Source organism: Vidua chalybeata, chromosome 15 (genome assembly GCF_026979565.1).
Source record: "Vidua chalybeata isolate OUT-0048 chromosome 15, bVidCha1 merged haplotype, whole genome shotgun sequence".
Classification (NCBI taxonomy): Eukaryota; Metazoa; Chordata; class Aves; order Passeriformes; family Viduidae; genus Vidua; species Vidua chalybeata.
The window spans coordinates 8,645,151-8,659,703 of record NC_071544.1 but is presented as its reverse complement, the minus strand read 5'-3'; the positions used below and the strand labels follow the sequence as shown (position 1 = coordinate 8,659,703).

General features: G+C 41.2%; 1 protein-coding gene across 1 annotated transcript; it reads left to right on the top strand.

The window, feature by feature from the left end:
• Window positions 1–989: 989 nt before the first annotated feature.
• Window positions 990–7,178, top strand: C15H5orf15 (chromosome 15 C5orf15 homolog). Its single transcript, XM_053956366.1, has 3 exons — window positions 990–1,129; window positions 3,957–4,528; window positions 5,603–7,178. Exons 1-3 carry the CDS (start codon window positions 1,027–1,029, stop codon window positions 5,732–5,734), a joined length of 807 nt encoding a protein of 268 aa, XP_053812341.1. The 5' UTR covers window positions 990–1,026; the 3' UTR covers window positions 5,735–7,178.
• The last annotated feature ends 7,375 nt before the right edge of the window (window positions 7,179–14,553 follow it).

Genomic DNA, 14,553 nt, shown 5'->3' with positions numbered 1-14,553 from the left:
CATTTGTGGCTCCAGCAGAAGACTGGCAACATCTTGGTAAATGTTTTGTACCACACAAACCAAAAATACTTAGTAGAATTAAATTCCAGATGTGGCACTGTTCTTGCTGCTAAGCTCTGACAACTGCACGTTACACGTGTTTATCTCATGGGTGAAACAAGATAACGTGACTTTTTTGTCCTTTATTACAGAATTCAGTAACTGAATTACCTCTCTATAAGCAAGTGTGGGCAATGAACAGTTATGAGCTTGGGTCTACTTCAGTGGCTGTTCATTAGTATTTGTATTTTTCACGTGTAAGCCACTGCCGTGGGCGGCTGCAGATGGCGAGAGCTGCGGTGCAGGATGTGCCCGATGAGGCAATGCCATTGCGACAGTGAGAGCCTGCAGAGCCACCCCAGCGACAGCCCACGGGTTGGGCAATGCTGACTTCCCCTCACCGGGAGCCATTCCCCAGCATTTCCTATCTCTATTTAACCCAGCACTGCTGGGAGAAGTGGAGCCGCTCCAGACATCACCGGTCCGAAAGAACCGTGTGCAGTCGGCTCCCAGGAGCATGGCAGATGCAGGCAGTGAGAGGACCAGAACCGGTTTAAAGCTGAGATGGGAGGATTCAGATCAGATATTCAGATATATCAGATAAAGGAAAAACCCTTTTCACTGTCGGGGTGGCCAGGCATTCGACCGGCTGCCCAGGGAGGCGGTAGAGTCACCACGGCTGGAGGGGTTTAAGAGGCGCGGGGATCTGGCGCTGGGTGATGTGCTTTAGGGGTTACAGTGGCGGTGCCGGTGGAGGGTTGCTCTGGACGGTGTGAAAGGTCTTCCAGGCCGGCTGGTTCCATGACCGTGTGATTCCAGCGGGCAGTGACCGCACGGCTCCATCACCGCCGTTCCTCAGCTCCCCCTCCTGTGACGGCGCCGCGCTGCCCTCAGCTCCTGCGCGCGCCCCGCGCCTTGCCGCCCGTGCGCGTGCGCGGCCGCCTCACGAGGGGCGGCGCCATCGCCACGTCCGCGGAGGGGGCCAAGATGGCGGCGGCCGGCGGCGAGCGGCGGGGGCCGGCGGGGCGCGCCCTGTGCTTGCTGCTGCTCTGCGGCTGGGCCCTGGCCGCCCGCGGGGAGGATTCCCTTGGTGAGCGCCGCGGGGCCGGGCGGGGGGACTGGCTGCCGGCTGTGGGCGTTGTGCGGTCGCCCCGCCGGTCTCTTTCACCGTTCTCTTCGGTTGGGCCTGGAGCGCTGTGCGGCCGCGGCCGGCGCGAGTCGTGCCTTGAGGTGACCGGGGCTGGTCCCGGGCCTGGACTCGGCCTCTGCTCTGCTCTGCTTGGGGCTGCGCTGAGGGCAGCGAGCGCTGGGCTGTGCGCAGGGGAAGGGCAGCGCCCGGGCGGGGGCGGGAGGCCGCCTGCCAGGTGTGCAGCGCTTTTGTTGCTGGTTACTTCATTCATCAGACTTGGGATTATTTGTCTAAATACTCCGGCTGCGTGCCTGGTTTTAGTCTCCCCTCCCCTAGAAATTAAGCTTATGTTAGTCTGCAAGTTGACTTCTAGTTAAGTTTTTCTTTCTCCTCTTTAAAACTACAGACGGCTGTAACCAAAGGCTAATAAGAAATGCATGTTTCAGGGGCAGTGAGTTTCTCTTTCTTTTTGATGAAGTACTGGCTGGGCAGTGAAGAGAAAGGAATTAGTGAAGGAAAAAAGGGGACTGTTTGATCCATCAGTTCCTTCCGTGCTTGTCAGTCAGTATCTCCACACCAGCTGTATTTGTGTTGCCTCTCACCTGCTTTAATCGGTAGGCAGTAAGAATTTGGGACAGTAATTTGTAGGAAACGGAGAGTTTTTAATTTCAGGAGTCATTAAACAACTTGCTTTCTAAAAGAAGTTTTCCTGGAAATGAGTTATGTGCGGCGTTTGTGTTGCTAATTCTGTCTCCATGATTGAACATTAGTATCTGCTCCTGAAGCTGAGGCATCTCTGGATCTAAAATCATCTGACAGTGTTGTGTAATTGTAAACAGTGCAACCACCGTTTATAATGCCAAATAGTTTTGGGTAAATATCATAAATCAGTTGTGGTTTAGCTGCTAAACTTCCAGCTGCTATTAAAACATAAACCCAGGCATATTTTAGGAATAATAAGAAATAGCTCTTTCTCAGTCTGAAGGTGCAGCAACAGCCACTGGGAATCCCTTGCATTTAAGGATATATCCTTCTAAAACTTCAGTGTTAAAATGAATTCACGAATAACTTGAAGTGTAAGGCCAGATGCAATATAGATTTATAGGCAAAATATGCTTGTTTGTATTTCAAAAAGTTTAGCTATTACTCTCTAATGGTTTTTATCTGTTTGGGAGGGTAACAGTAAGGTTGACCTCTCAATATGCCAGCTAGCTATAAATATGAAATTATCTTGCAACTGCCTTTCCTCATATTTATCTCTGCATATGCAATTAGCTGGCTTAAATCTGAGGAGAGATCAGAATTCCCTAAACTTGTCCTGGATAAGAACTGAACAAGTTAATGTGGGTATGATAATTCAGATGAATAGTTTTTTCAGCAGTAAAAAGTGTATTAGATGTGAAATGGTTGACTTTGAATTTCAGCAGAGAGGCACCGTGCTGTCTGCTTCACGTGAGATGAGTTGAGTCTTCTGTGTTTTACAGTTGGTTAAAGAGCAATTCATACTGCAGAAGTGTGCCATGTAAACAAGAGCTCTGTTGTAACTGAACCTCAGCAAATACACAAGTTCCATGAATAACATGATTCAGTGTCCCCTCTATAATATTTTATTTACAAGTAACCTGACACAAGCAGTTGGTTGAATGCTTCATTTCTAGAGTCTGTGACTTTCCTGTGAGCCTTGAAAATGTTTAATGAAAGTATTGTTGCTTTTGTAAAATGGAAAATTAGTTTGGCATGCCAAAATACAACTGGCAAGTATAGTTTCCTGGTTTAAATGAAAATGCAGGCTGAAAGTCTAAACTTTGTTCTACATTTTTTAAGGTGCCTCTGGATTTGAATCTGGTAGTGATATGCTGCAAACATGAATAATTTGCTAATTTTTAGGCTTAAAAAATTGGCTATTAAACTCTCTCTGCATCTTTTTTTTTTACTGCCCTTTGGATAAAGAAAAGGGACAGTGGGATCTGTATCTTGATTTAATGCTCACCTTATTTTTCATGTAGTTTTGCAAAGCCCTCCCAGCATTGGAGAGATGCTGAATTTGCCTGAGGGTGCATTCTTACCGTGCTGTTTCTGACTTACTTCATTACAATAACTGCTGCCAACAAAAGCCTTTCCTCCCTGAGCATGGCAGCGTTTCTTTTTAACCCGTGGTTCAGTAGTTCATTTGAGCTAATATAAGGTTGGAAATCTGTTTCAGTGTCTATAAATTCAATAAAAATTAGTGCCTGGGAAGAAGTGCTGCTGTCTTGTGTCCTGACTGAAGAGGACTTCACAGCATCTTTTCGTTTTTTGTTGGTAAAACATGCAGTGGTGAAAGATGAAAAACTTAACTGCAGAAAAAGCTTTCCTGAGAATATCCTCCTTTGTAGACCTCAGCTCATTCTGTGGGAAGAAGAATTTGGTGATGGAGAAAATGCTAATCATGTATGATTCTACAAGATGTCATGAATCCACAGAGGGAAGGATGACGTCTCTTTGAAGTCCTTATGTCTGGAAAACAGACGTGCTAAGTTTTTCAGGGACGCTTTGCCACACTAACCTAGAAGGCGTGTGCTTACAAACTTTAGTTCCTGTCCCACTCAGGACTTTTCTTTGGAAGTTGCCAAAATGCAGGAGTATGTATTTCTGAATATGAATGCTAAAAAGTTTGCAGTGTGACATAAAAGTTTGCTGTGTTCTTTACATGATTTCTTGTCTATGAAGGAAATTTATGGCAATAGTTTTCTGTCAGAGAAGTCAGTGCCTTGTGCATAGTTCTGATTGTTTCTCATCTTTTTCTCAGGTTCTGTGAAAGCGGATGTGGTTACAAAAAATATTTCTTCTACAAGTGAGAATGAAACACTGAGTAGATCCCAAAATTTGACAGACAGCTTGCAGAGTTTAACCTCATCAAGAAAGGAGGCCAAAATCAATTCGGTGACTGCAGGAAAGCCACCTACAGCAAACAGTGACTCTTTGTCACCTGTTGTCCCTGCTAGTCCAGTATCACAGATGGATGTTGATGCTTCTGAAGATACTAAAATTGAGGAAGAAGATCTTCTAACAGATTTGAAAGACACACTAAATAGTTCCCCACCCATCATAAAAGAAACTATGGAGTCAGATGGAGATGACTATGCTTATGAAATGACACCGAATTCCAGATACAATCCAGACCTTCTAGAGATGTCAGAAGACGACAACTCTGACACCATCAGTAATTACAATGAGGAGATCAAGACCCTTGATGAGAAGATAAAAGCTGTTTCTGTCTCAGGGTTGGATGAAGAGGAAGACAGCCATTTCTTTTTTCATCTGGTTGTAGTTGCCTTCTTAGTAGCTGTTGTTTATGTCACCTATCACAATAAGAGGAAGGTAGGTGTGCTCCGAAAGGTTGAGAGAAACAGCTGGAGTGTTTAAAATCAAGTTGCATTCCCTTGTACATATTTTTAAGAAGAAGAACTTAGCTTTCTGAAGAATTAAATCTTTGACCACTTAGTCTTGTGGTGATACTAATATGCAGATCATTAGTGTAATTTTTATCTGCACAATGAAAATGAACTTGAATCAAATATTTACAATAAGAAAATGAGTTAATTGGTAACATCAGTAATCAATCAGTACAGTAATGAACACTGGCAGCGTACAGCATGAATTCTATAAAGGAGACCTGAGCCAAGTCAGGTGGGGGTGAACTATTAGCTAATTTTTCTGTGCACAGGAAAACAAACTAAGGGAAGTTCACTGCAAATGGTGTGAGAATGTTCTTGTTATGATTGTGCTAATCCTTCTAATAGTCACTTTAATATGGTCTTTATATCACAGACATTCTGAGGGTGTAACTATATACTTCTAGAAAATGTTTAATGCTGCTTCCAGTTTTACACAGAGAAGCTACTAAGTTACTGTTATCAGGTAAACGTTTCTTCAGTACAAACTAATTCTCTGTGTCTCAAAAATAGTCTGATTGTTGTTATTCCAAAATATATTGCTAGCATTAAAGATTAACTTCAGCCCAACCAGACACAACAGAGGTGGATGCACAAATTTGCATTAAACCATAGATTACTTTTTAGATATGAGGAATGTTTTGGGTTTATCTTTGGGGGAGAGCACTGATCTGGGTGAGGATTTGCAGGACTCTGAAAAGAAAGCAGCTAAAACCTCCAACCTCAAAACCTCAAACCAAAACCTCCTTTACTGCGCAGTGGCCTACTTGTAATGTGCGTTGCCAACTCTTTATAGGGGAAGATGTTGAAGACCCTTACATTTTGAAAATTTATCTGAGAGCAGTTCAAATAAGTGATTAAAAAATGCGTTGTCTTTGCCCCAGTAATGCTCCTGCCAGCATGGGGGGTAAAACCATGGTGTCAGTACCACTGTGAAGCTGTCTGTCAAACCCAGAATGTTTCTGCTCAGCATCTATAACTTGTCCTGTTTTTCTTTCAGATCTTCTTACTGGTGCAGAGCCGAAGATGGAGGGATGGCCTGTGCTCCAGGACGGTGGAATATCATCGTTTAGATCAAAACGTTAACGAAGCGATGCCTTCCCTGAAAATAACCAATGACTACGTGTTCTGAAAGCACTGTGACTTGAGTTTGCTGAACTTATCACTCTTTGCCTGCCCAGTCATGTAATGATATTCAGGTATTCTAAATAAGCTGCTTGTACAGAAATGAGATGTACTCTCTTTGACCTGGATGTTTTGGAGATTAAATCTTGTGGAAGATCAAGGGCATGATCCATCTGTTTGCTACTTTGGTCGGGTTTTTTATCAACTGTAAAGACAGAGAATTTAATAAATTAGTGCTCTTTCCATTCATTAAGCATCATTCCCTTCTGTCTGGAGCAGTCTTAATAGTCATACTACAAAAAAAATAAGCATAAAATATTTTAGGTCTAATAAATTAATGACTTTGGCATCACTAAATCAAATTAATGATCTCTTTGCTAATCACTTACATGGCTCATAAATTCCACTATATTGCAAACTTAAAATATAATTACTTTTTTCTGTGCTTAAATTCTGACGCTGCAAGTCTTTCATCTCATTTTTTTCTGATTCTGTTTTCTTGTTGCCTAATTTGATCCTATTTTGGCAAAATAGCTAGAATGGCAATTTAATAATTTATGTATGTATTCATGCCGTAAATAATCTTAAAATAATTATGTATAACCCATTTTATTTCAGAAGTTCTGTACCATATATTTCCTAAAATGTTTAAGGTATTTGTGAAGGTACGCAGCTTCTTGACTGTTCTTTTTTCCTCTGATGCTATTTATGACTTTATTGTCGTTGTAATTAATGAGTGGAAAACAAGCCTTGTTGAATGATTTTACTAAAATGTAGATAGCTGACAGGCTTTCAATGCATCAAAGCTTTCTGTTGAATTTTAAGACGGTTGGGAAATGGCTATGTGATTTGTTATATTATAAATGGGAGAAACTGTAAGAATAATTTATTTGGTTCTTTTTCTGACCCAGGTAACAGACAGGTGAAAGTAAGGGTGTGGGGCCTGCCAGTCTGTGGACAGTGCACTCTCATTTTGACAAACATTTATGCATTAGTGTAAATCAAGTTACTGCTACAGTAGTTTTTTTGGTTTTTTTTTTTAATTTTGTCTTTTGTATTTCCATTATTTATGTTTTCATGAGTTGTAAAATATAAATTTTAGTTTTCTGTACATTCTGTTTGTGATTTAGTTTTCAGACTGATACATTTGTAAATAATGGTGAATCAGAACCCTATAATTAATGACTTGGTATTCAAGTAGTTACTTAACATTTGGAAACAAATCAATTTCACGCCTGTTGGCATGAGGAGTTTGAAGGCATGATACTGTTTTAGGAATGAAATACTAAAAGTCCTATATCCTACTGTTAAATGCATTCTTTTCGTAACCACAGGAAGTAAAGCACAAACAAAATATCCCAAAACACTTTTCTTGCAGTAATTTTTATTGTATTTGGACTTGTATCACTTAATATTTTGGATAAGGTTTTTAAAATAAATGACAATAATAAGCCTGTGTTTCTTACCTTAACTATTTCACTGCTTTTATACAGTAACTTATGATAAAGAACATGCTTATGCTTGGAATTGGAAACCATTTCAAAACCATCTTCTCTGTTGCACATACTGGATGTATGAAGGTTTGTTATATGCATCTGTTAAATAGTGTGTAGGGTGGATACCAAGGCTTAAATTAAATATTTTAAGCTATGGGAATTAATACATTCTTATGCAAGATTTGTTTAGCTTGAGTTATTTAGTCTGTAATTCTTCTGGAAGATATTTGAAATTCTTACCTGAACATACCTACTTTGAAGTAATACTGCTGTGGTCAAGATCTAAAGGGAAAGGTTACTTCTCAAAGCTTCTTTAGGATGTTTAAATATTGGAATTTGAGGAGGTGGCTAATGTTTTTGCACCCAAGAAATTCAGTAACTTTGTCCTTAAAAAAAGTTACTGATTATAAAGTGTAGTGGTTTTGACAGTAGAAAATAGTACATTCACCCTTGGCAGAGGCTTGTGTTCCTTTCAGCTTGGTCCCACAGGCCTTACACAGGACCCACACTGAGCAGCCTGCCTGTGTAGAAGTACAGTGATACTCACATGAGAAAGTTTCATTTTCTCTTCAACCCACCCAGTGAATTAGGCCAAAGAGACAAATGTTACATTTTCAGCCTCTCCCCTCATTATAATAGCTACAATAATATTAAAATAAATACAGAAAATTAACATCAGTCTAAATTAGTAGAAATAAGGCATATTCTGTTACTTTCTGGAGTTCATAGATATGAACTTCACCCATGTTGGCTGTCTTCCAAAGCTCTTGAAGCACAGTTCAACTGGTGGAATAAAACCAACGTAAATGTGTTCTTTCAGCTTTCTGAACAACTAACAGTGTCTTCTTTAGGACTATATGTTTGAGGAATAATTTTGCATTTCCTTGCTCTGCTTCCTTCAAGTTCTCCTTCGGGATAGGCTGTCTCTAAGAAGAGAGATTTTTTAATCTTTACAGCTTTTAAGCTGTTCCTTACAACAAACCCACTAACTACTGGAGGAGGAATACACACAGATAATGGCTTGATTGACAGCTTTCCCTGAAAAGCTCACAGAAGGCAAAGGCCTGGTTTAGCTCAGTTAGCAAACCAGGTTGTTTTGCAGTCAGCACATTTTAAAATGCTTGTAGGTTTAGCTGTACCGTGACAATACCTGTCACGGTATTGTGAACATCCCACAGATGTGGGATGTTCATTAGGCCTAATGACCCCTGGGCTGGACTGCAAGTGTTAAATCAGTCCTTGGCTGAATTGCCCATGTAGCTGTTCTCTGAATATGCTCTTCATGAGGTTACCTTAGAGGAGAAAATCACATTATGAGCCTTGTGTTCATGAAGTCATACCAGGACTGAAACCTGGTGAGTTGGGTAAGTGATGTTTGAGGTCATGAAATGATGGTTTGCACGTGTCTTCTCTAGCACAGTACAGATTTTCCTCACTCAAGTACTACAAGCACTTAAGATGAGCAATTGTTCTTTGCTTGCTCTACTGTGGTGCACATCCTCTGTCACAGAAGTCAGAAAAACTTTAAAAATATAAATATTTTTTAAAATCGTATTCTTCACTAACGGTAATAAGGGCAGCTTATAAGAATGATTTTAAATTCAAAGGGAATTTATATGAATTTGAAATCCTTGGAAGTTCTTCAAACAGTGGTTTTAGTTTGGGGAGTTACCTAAACAGATGCTCTTTTTGGATACTAATTTTAAGGACTGGTGGTGAGGCTGTCAGGTTGGCAGTTACTGCAGAAAGTTGCCCCAGGAGATGGTTTGATCACAGCAAAGTTTGTGGATGCGTCACAGCAGATGATACTGTCATGATAATACCGGTGTTCTTGAAATCTGTGCACTGCTGATGCCCAGCGTTCAGCAACAGGGGCTGCGGTGCCAGCGAGCAGCGGTGATTTGTGTCCTGAAAGGGACACGGTGCCATCCAGGCACTGCCGTGTGGCAATGTGAGAGTGCAGCTGCCTTTGGAGCAGGGTGATCCCCGAAGCAGAGTTGGCAGTGGCGGTGTCTCAGCTCCACCCTGGCCCGCGGCACTGCTGAGTTGTTTCTCGGGCTCACTTGTGTCGTTCTCCCGTGGAGAAGGGACCTCGCCCTTGCGCACGTGGAAGGTTTGACACGCACACAGTGACTGACTTTGTTTTTCCAAGGATATTTTTTCATTCTCAATAGCCCTTGGACTGTTGCCTGAGCAGGGGAAGTGCTTGCTGAATTGGCTTGGGCGGTCAATAGCTGTTGCCTAATAGCACCAATAAAGAGGGAAAGGTTTTTCCTGATCCGGTTTTACAAGGGCTCCAGCAGCACCAGGAGAGCGTGGCATATGTCATCCACTGTGCAATAAAAGAGCCATTTGCTGATGGGTCAATCAGGGTTGAACTACTGTGTTTTAATTTCTTTAATTGAATTTGCTTGTGGAAAATTAAGAGCAGGCAATCAAAAATTCATAAAGTGCTGAGATCAAACAGAGGAAAAAGCAAGTGGATTTATGTCACATCTCACCAACAAGAAATGTCTTGATGAATTTCTTTAGTGAAGAAAGGAAACTTTCTCACATTAAGGTGAATTATGACTTCCATCAATATTCTGATAAAAGGAATAAAATATTCCTGAAGAGCTTTCTGATTAAACTTCCCAAGATGAAAGTTCAACCTCTATTTATGTAGGTTCTTGTTAGTGGCTGGGTGTTATGAAATGAGGAAAGAAATAATGAATAGGATAGTTTAAACAAATGATACATTTCACTTTTACTATCCAGGAAATCAGGTATTTTAAAATATTAATGGTTTAATTTTCATTTAGCACCAGCGCACATTATTCAGCTTGAAGTCAACTGTCCTTAGCTGCTGCTCAGTTGTGTACAAGGTGAAGAGAGAAGGGTTTATCTGAGCAGGGTGCTTTGAGTTACGGGAAATTAATTTGCAAGCTGGAGATGAAAAATGTCATATCTCTTAAATGAATTTCAAGGCTATAAAAACAATAGAAAGGGAAAAGAGAGAGTTCTGTGTCTCTAACATGGACTCCTATTAGTAAAAACATTGGTCAGGGGTTTTCCAAGTTATGGTCAGTTTAGGAAACCTGTCATGAGCCACAGTGGGAGAGATTTTTTTACTTTTATCGTTGGTGGAAACGTGGCATGCTGAGCAAAGAGAAACCTGGCTGGCAGTAGGTACTTGCTCAGGCTTCAATTTTCTGCCTAAAATTGGAGGCAGTGAAGCTTCCTGGGGTTGGGGAGTTAGGAGGGACTTGTTATCTGGCAGCTGTTCTTGCTCTGGAAGGGAAGGAGCAGGGTCTCCCAGCAGAGCTCCTCACCTGAGTGTTGTCAGGGAGTGAAGGCTGCAGGTGTGTGCTGGGAGCTCCTGTGGGCAGCACTGGCCAGGACCTGGGTGCTGAGAGCCTGACAGCCCCAGGGGAGGCTTTTGCTGTCTCTCCATGCTGCCTGCTCTGGAAGGTAAGTGGGTTCCTAACCCAGTGAAAAAGTTCCACTTTCTCTTTGAATCTTATTCCTGGGCTGATTTTCAGTCATTTTTAGTGTGCTGAGCTGGTTCACTGTGCAGCCAGACCAGCACCAGAAGTGGCTCAAGGCAAGTGATGAGGGTGTTGAGAGCAGAGGTGGGGCTGATCCCTGCTCAGCAGCAGCAAACTATTTTCATATCTTGTTACAGTTATATCATCATTGCCATCATCAAGGTTTCTCACAACCTTGTGTTGCCCCATGGCAGGAGAATTTGGAACTAGATGGTCTTTAAGGCCCCTGTCATCCCAAACCATACTGGGATTCTGTGATTCTAGAGCTGTTTCTAAGTCATCTCAGAAAGCCAAGCCCAAAAAGAAATTTATACTGTAGAGGCCAGGTGAGCCATGGTTGCTACAGTCTCAGCATCATTTTTGTTGCTGAGAGGCCAAGTTAGACCGAGGATTTGGGGTCTCTTCTGGTTTGCATTTTTTCTTGTGGGGACATCTCTAGGCAGATTCTCTGGGGAAGCTGAGGGCTGGTGCTGCCCTGTGGCAGGGCTGGTGTGTGCATGGTCTGCAACACCACAGCACCCCCTGTGCTGTGCAGCTTCCCTGGCCTGTCCCAAATCCAAACTGAAGCTGCATTTTGTGTTCCTACAAGGCTGAGTAGCTTTATGGGAGTGCTAAATCCTCATGTAAGGCTGATAGAGCAGTAATCTTCAAGGCCATATATCCCAGCCTCCACAAAGCAGCAGAACTAACAACATCATTTTTGCACCTTTTTTTCTTTTTTTTTTTACCATCAAGTGTCCCTTAAAGAGAAGTCCCTGTACTGGTTTTTGTTAAACTTTTCTGATACAGATCATATGAATGTCCTTGCTGTAATAAAAAAATGGTTAATACAAGAGCTTCTTAGCTTTACTGTTTCCAATATATCTAGCTAGAAAGAGAAGAATGACATCTCTTCTGTAATTGATCTTTAAATCATTATCAAAATCATTTAGCAACCTTCTAAAATTTATTTTTAATTACAAGGTCTGTTGCCCTGTTATTAACACTGAAAATCACTAATCTATGCAATTTCCTATCTTGATTAAAAATAATATATGTAGTCTGTGTTATCCTTATTGAGGTGCGCTCATTGAGGTTTTATGAAAGATTAAGTGAAACCAGATTTAATCCTTTTGTACTATTCTGTAAACAATGTTGCAATGTTGGTATTTAAGGAAGTTGATGGGGTTAAGAACTGGAGTTGAGTTTCACAGGTGTACCCAGGCTACTGAAATATTTAAAATTGAGATTACATGAATTGGGGGATCCTTGTGTTTGTTGATCACAAAGCTGACCCTTGTTATCATCTGGCTCTGCAAGGCAGTAGGATTATGTTGTATATTTTTGTCAGCACCTCCAACACCATATTGCTGTGTCACATGGTGGCTTGTGAGGACTGGTGGAAGTGCTTTTTGTCCTTGGGGAAAATATTTATGCTCTCCACATAACTGTTCCCCCTCTGCAGGTTTGGGACAGTGAATTAAAACTTCAGAACTTCCCACACAGCATAGTTTTTCCATTGCAACAAGCCCTAATGACTCACTTTAGATATATAAAGATATATCTTTTCAGGTTAACCCATGCTTATTGTTAATAGTTAAATTTCCAAATTGTAACAGGGTGAACATTGTCGAGTTGCAGTCATGGGGGCAAGGAACAGCTGATCATCCTTTATAAAGATGCAAAGGTTTTCCAGCATCTAAAATGGTGTTTTTAGTATTAGCTGACAAATTCTAGCAGTTAATCTGGAATTGGTTTTAATTTCTAATGCATGCTGACTGTAAATCCTAACAGCTGGAGTGCCAGATGTTCAGAAAAGGTGAATTATATTCCACATTGTTTGGGGAGGAAAAGGATGGAGCAAAGGGCATAATGGCATCATGCAGAAATTAAGCCAAAATTTTCCAAGCTGCAATGTCACATTTTCAGTATCATTCCTGGGAAAAATTCTCTGCATTGGAATAGGTGATCCCTAGTGAAGGAAAGCTGTCTTTGATCCTGAGTACAGAGGGTTTGGGCTGGGTTGTACCACAAACTGACAAAAAGGCTCTGTGACATATGATATCTTAGCAGTTTCAAGGCAGTTTGAAAGGCAACCTTCTTTTGTGCAATTTGTTATAATTTTAGCTTAATGTAATGTGTGCAGTTTATCCAGGGGCACTGCCAGGGAGCAGTTCAGGGACTGGGGAGGAGGTGTCATTTGAAGTCCTCTGCTGTGGCTGAGTGGTTTGTGAGAAGGATGTCCTGCATCATCCTTGGTCTGCACAGGACTGTTGTGCAGGAAACTTGTTAAAGAGAACCAGGACAGCAAACTGGGCAGTTTCTTTATCCTCCAAGCCCAGAAAAACCCTATGCTCACCCTTTCGCATTTCAGTGTGAATATTTTGGGTGTCACAGCACAAACAAGATGTATTTTGCTGCTGGTGGGCAGTGGCTGTGAGAACAAAAGGATCCTTCTGTCATCTCTGGCACTTGCCTGGAGTGCTGCCTGCTCCTGCCTGGGCCTGGGCAAGCAGGCATTAAAGCTATTCAATAAAAATTGCATTGCAAAAAGAACTCAGTGGTGAGGCAGAGGAAGGTATTTTATCTGGCAAGCAAGCTTACCTTGCTGGGGCTGTGAAACCATCATTGGTGAGGACAACTTTTCTCGAAGTAATACCCAGAAGAAAAATCGTAATCACCTTAGATATTAAAATACTTTATTTTTCACAGTTTTCCCTGTTGCTGGCCAGCCCTTGGAGTAGCCAGCAGGGGGGAGTGTGGCTGCGCCATGGAAGGCACCTGGCAGACAGCAAAGGGCTGGAAAAGTGCAGAAATAAGTTCAAAAATGAGTGTTAGGGTAAATTCATTATCAAAGGACAAAAATGACACTGTGAGACAGCAGGAGCCCATAGAGCAACTGAGATGTGAAGAGGTGTTAAGGGATCTTTACTTACTTTTAAAAACCTGTTTATTTTCTTTAAAATATATTTATTTTTTTAAAAAAAGTTTTATTTTCTTTAAAAATTATTCAAGAAACAGGGTTTTTTACCCTGGGGTAATGATGACCTTACACTGTCTTTTCCAATCTAAATTATTCTATCTTCTTCTTGCATTGCATTCCCAGGCCTTTATTTTTTAGTTTTGTCCTGAAAAAATGTGTGTCTCTAGCATCAGAAGCTCTTATGTATTAATCCATCTCAGCTGTAATAAGTTTATAAGAATAAAAAGTGTCTTTACTCCAGGGGTCCTCAGAAAAATATCCTCCAGCTTTGAAATCACACAGTTCTCTAACTCAGGGAAAAATAAATGTGTTTCCTCAATCTAACATATATTTCTATTATTGTACAAGAGGAAAACATTGGAAAACAAAGACACCAATCTCCCTAAATGTTACTGCATGGGAGCAGAAATTATTAGAAAGAAAAAAAATGTTGCTATTTATAGGATTGTAATATGATGAATTTTACCTGACAGCACCTAACCTTTTCCAGGGCAATATACAAATGGTTGTTACGTGCTTGAGTAAATACAGATTTAGAAATACATCACCAAAACACCAGTTAATCTATTAATTACATGCACATGCTAATACCTAGTTCCTGTTGAACTCGATGTCTGAAAAGTGGTTATTTCATGTCTGTAAATAGTTTGCCTGCCTAATTACTTGCTTAGCCATTTCTCCTTCCAATTAGGAAGGACATGTGCACACATGTGCAGCCATCATATGGGAATTGCTAATGTTTGTGGAGCTGCAGTGTTGGGCAAAGATGTCTTAGAAACTCAGGAAAGAAACTCCTTCATTTGGGAGAAACATAGAAATTCCTGACTCTACAGCAGCTGCT

Coding starts and splice junctions, on each gene's coding strand:
- C15H5orf15 (XM_053956366.1), top strand. CDS start 1,027: ATGGCGGCGGCCGGCGGCGAGCGGCGGGGGCCGGCGGGGCGCGCCCTG. Junction 1,130..3,956: donor CCGCGGGGAGGATTCCCTTG/GTGAGCGCCGCG, acceptor TCTTTTTCTCAG/GTTCTGTGAAAGCGGATGTG. Junction 4,529..5,602: donor CCTATCACAATAAGAGGAAG/GTAGGTGTGCTC, acceptor TTTTTCTTTCAG/ATCTTCTTACTGGTGCAGAG.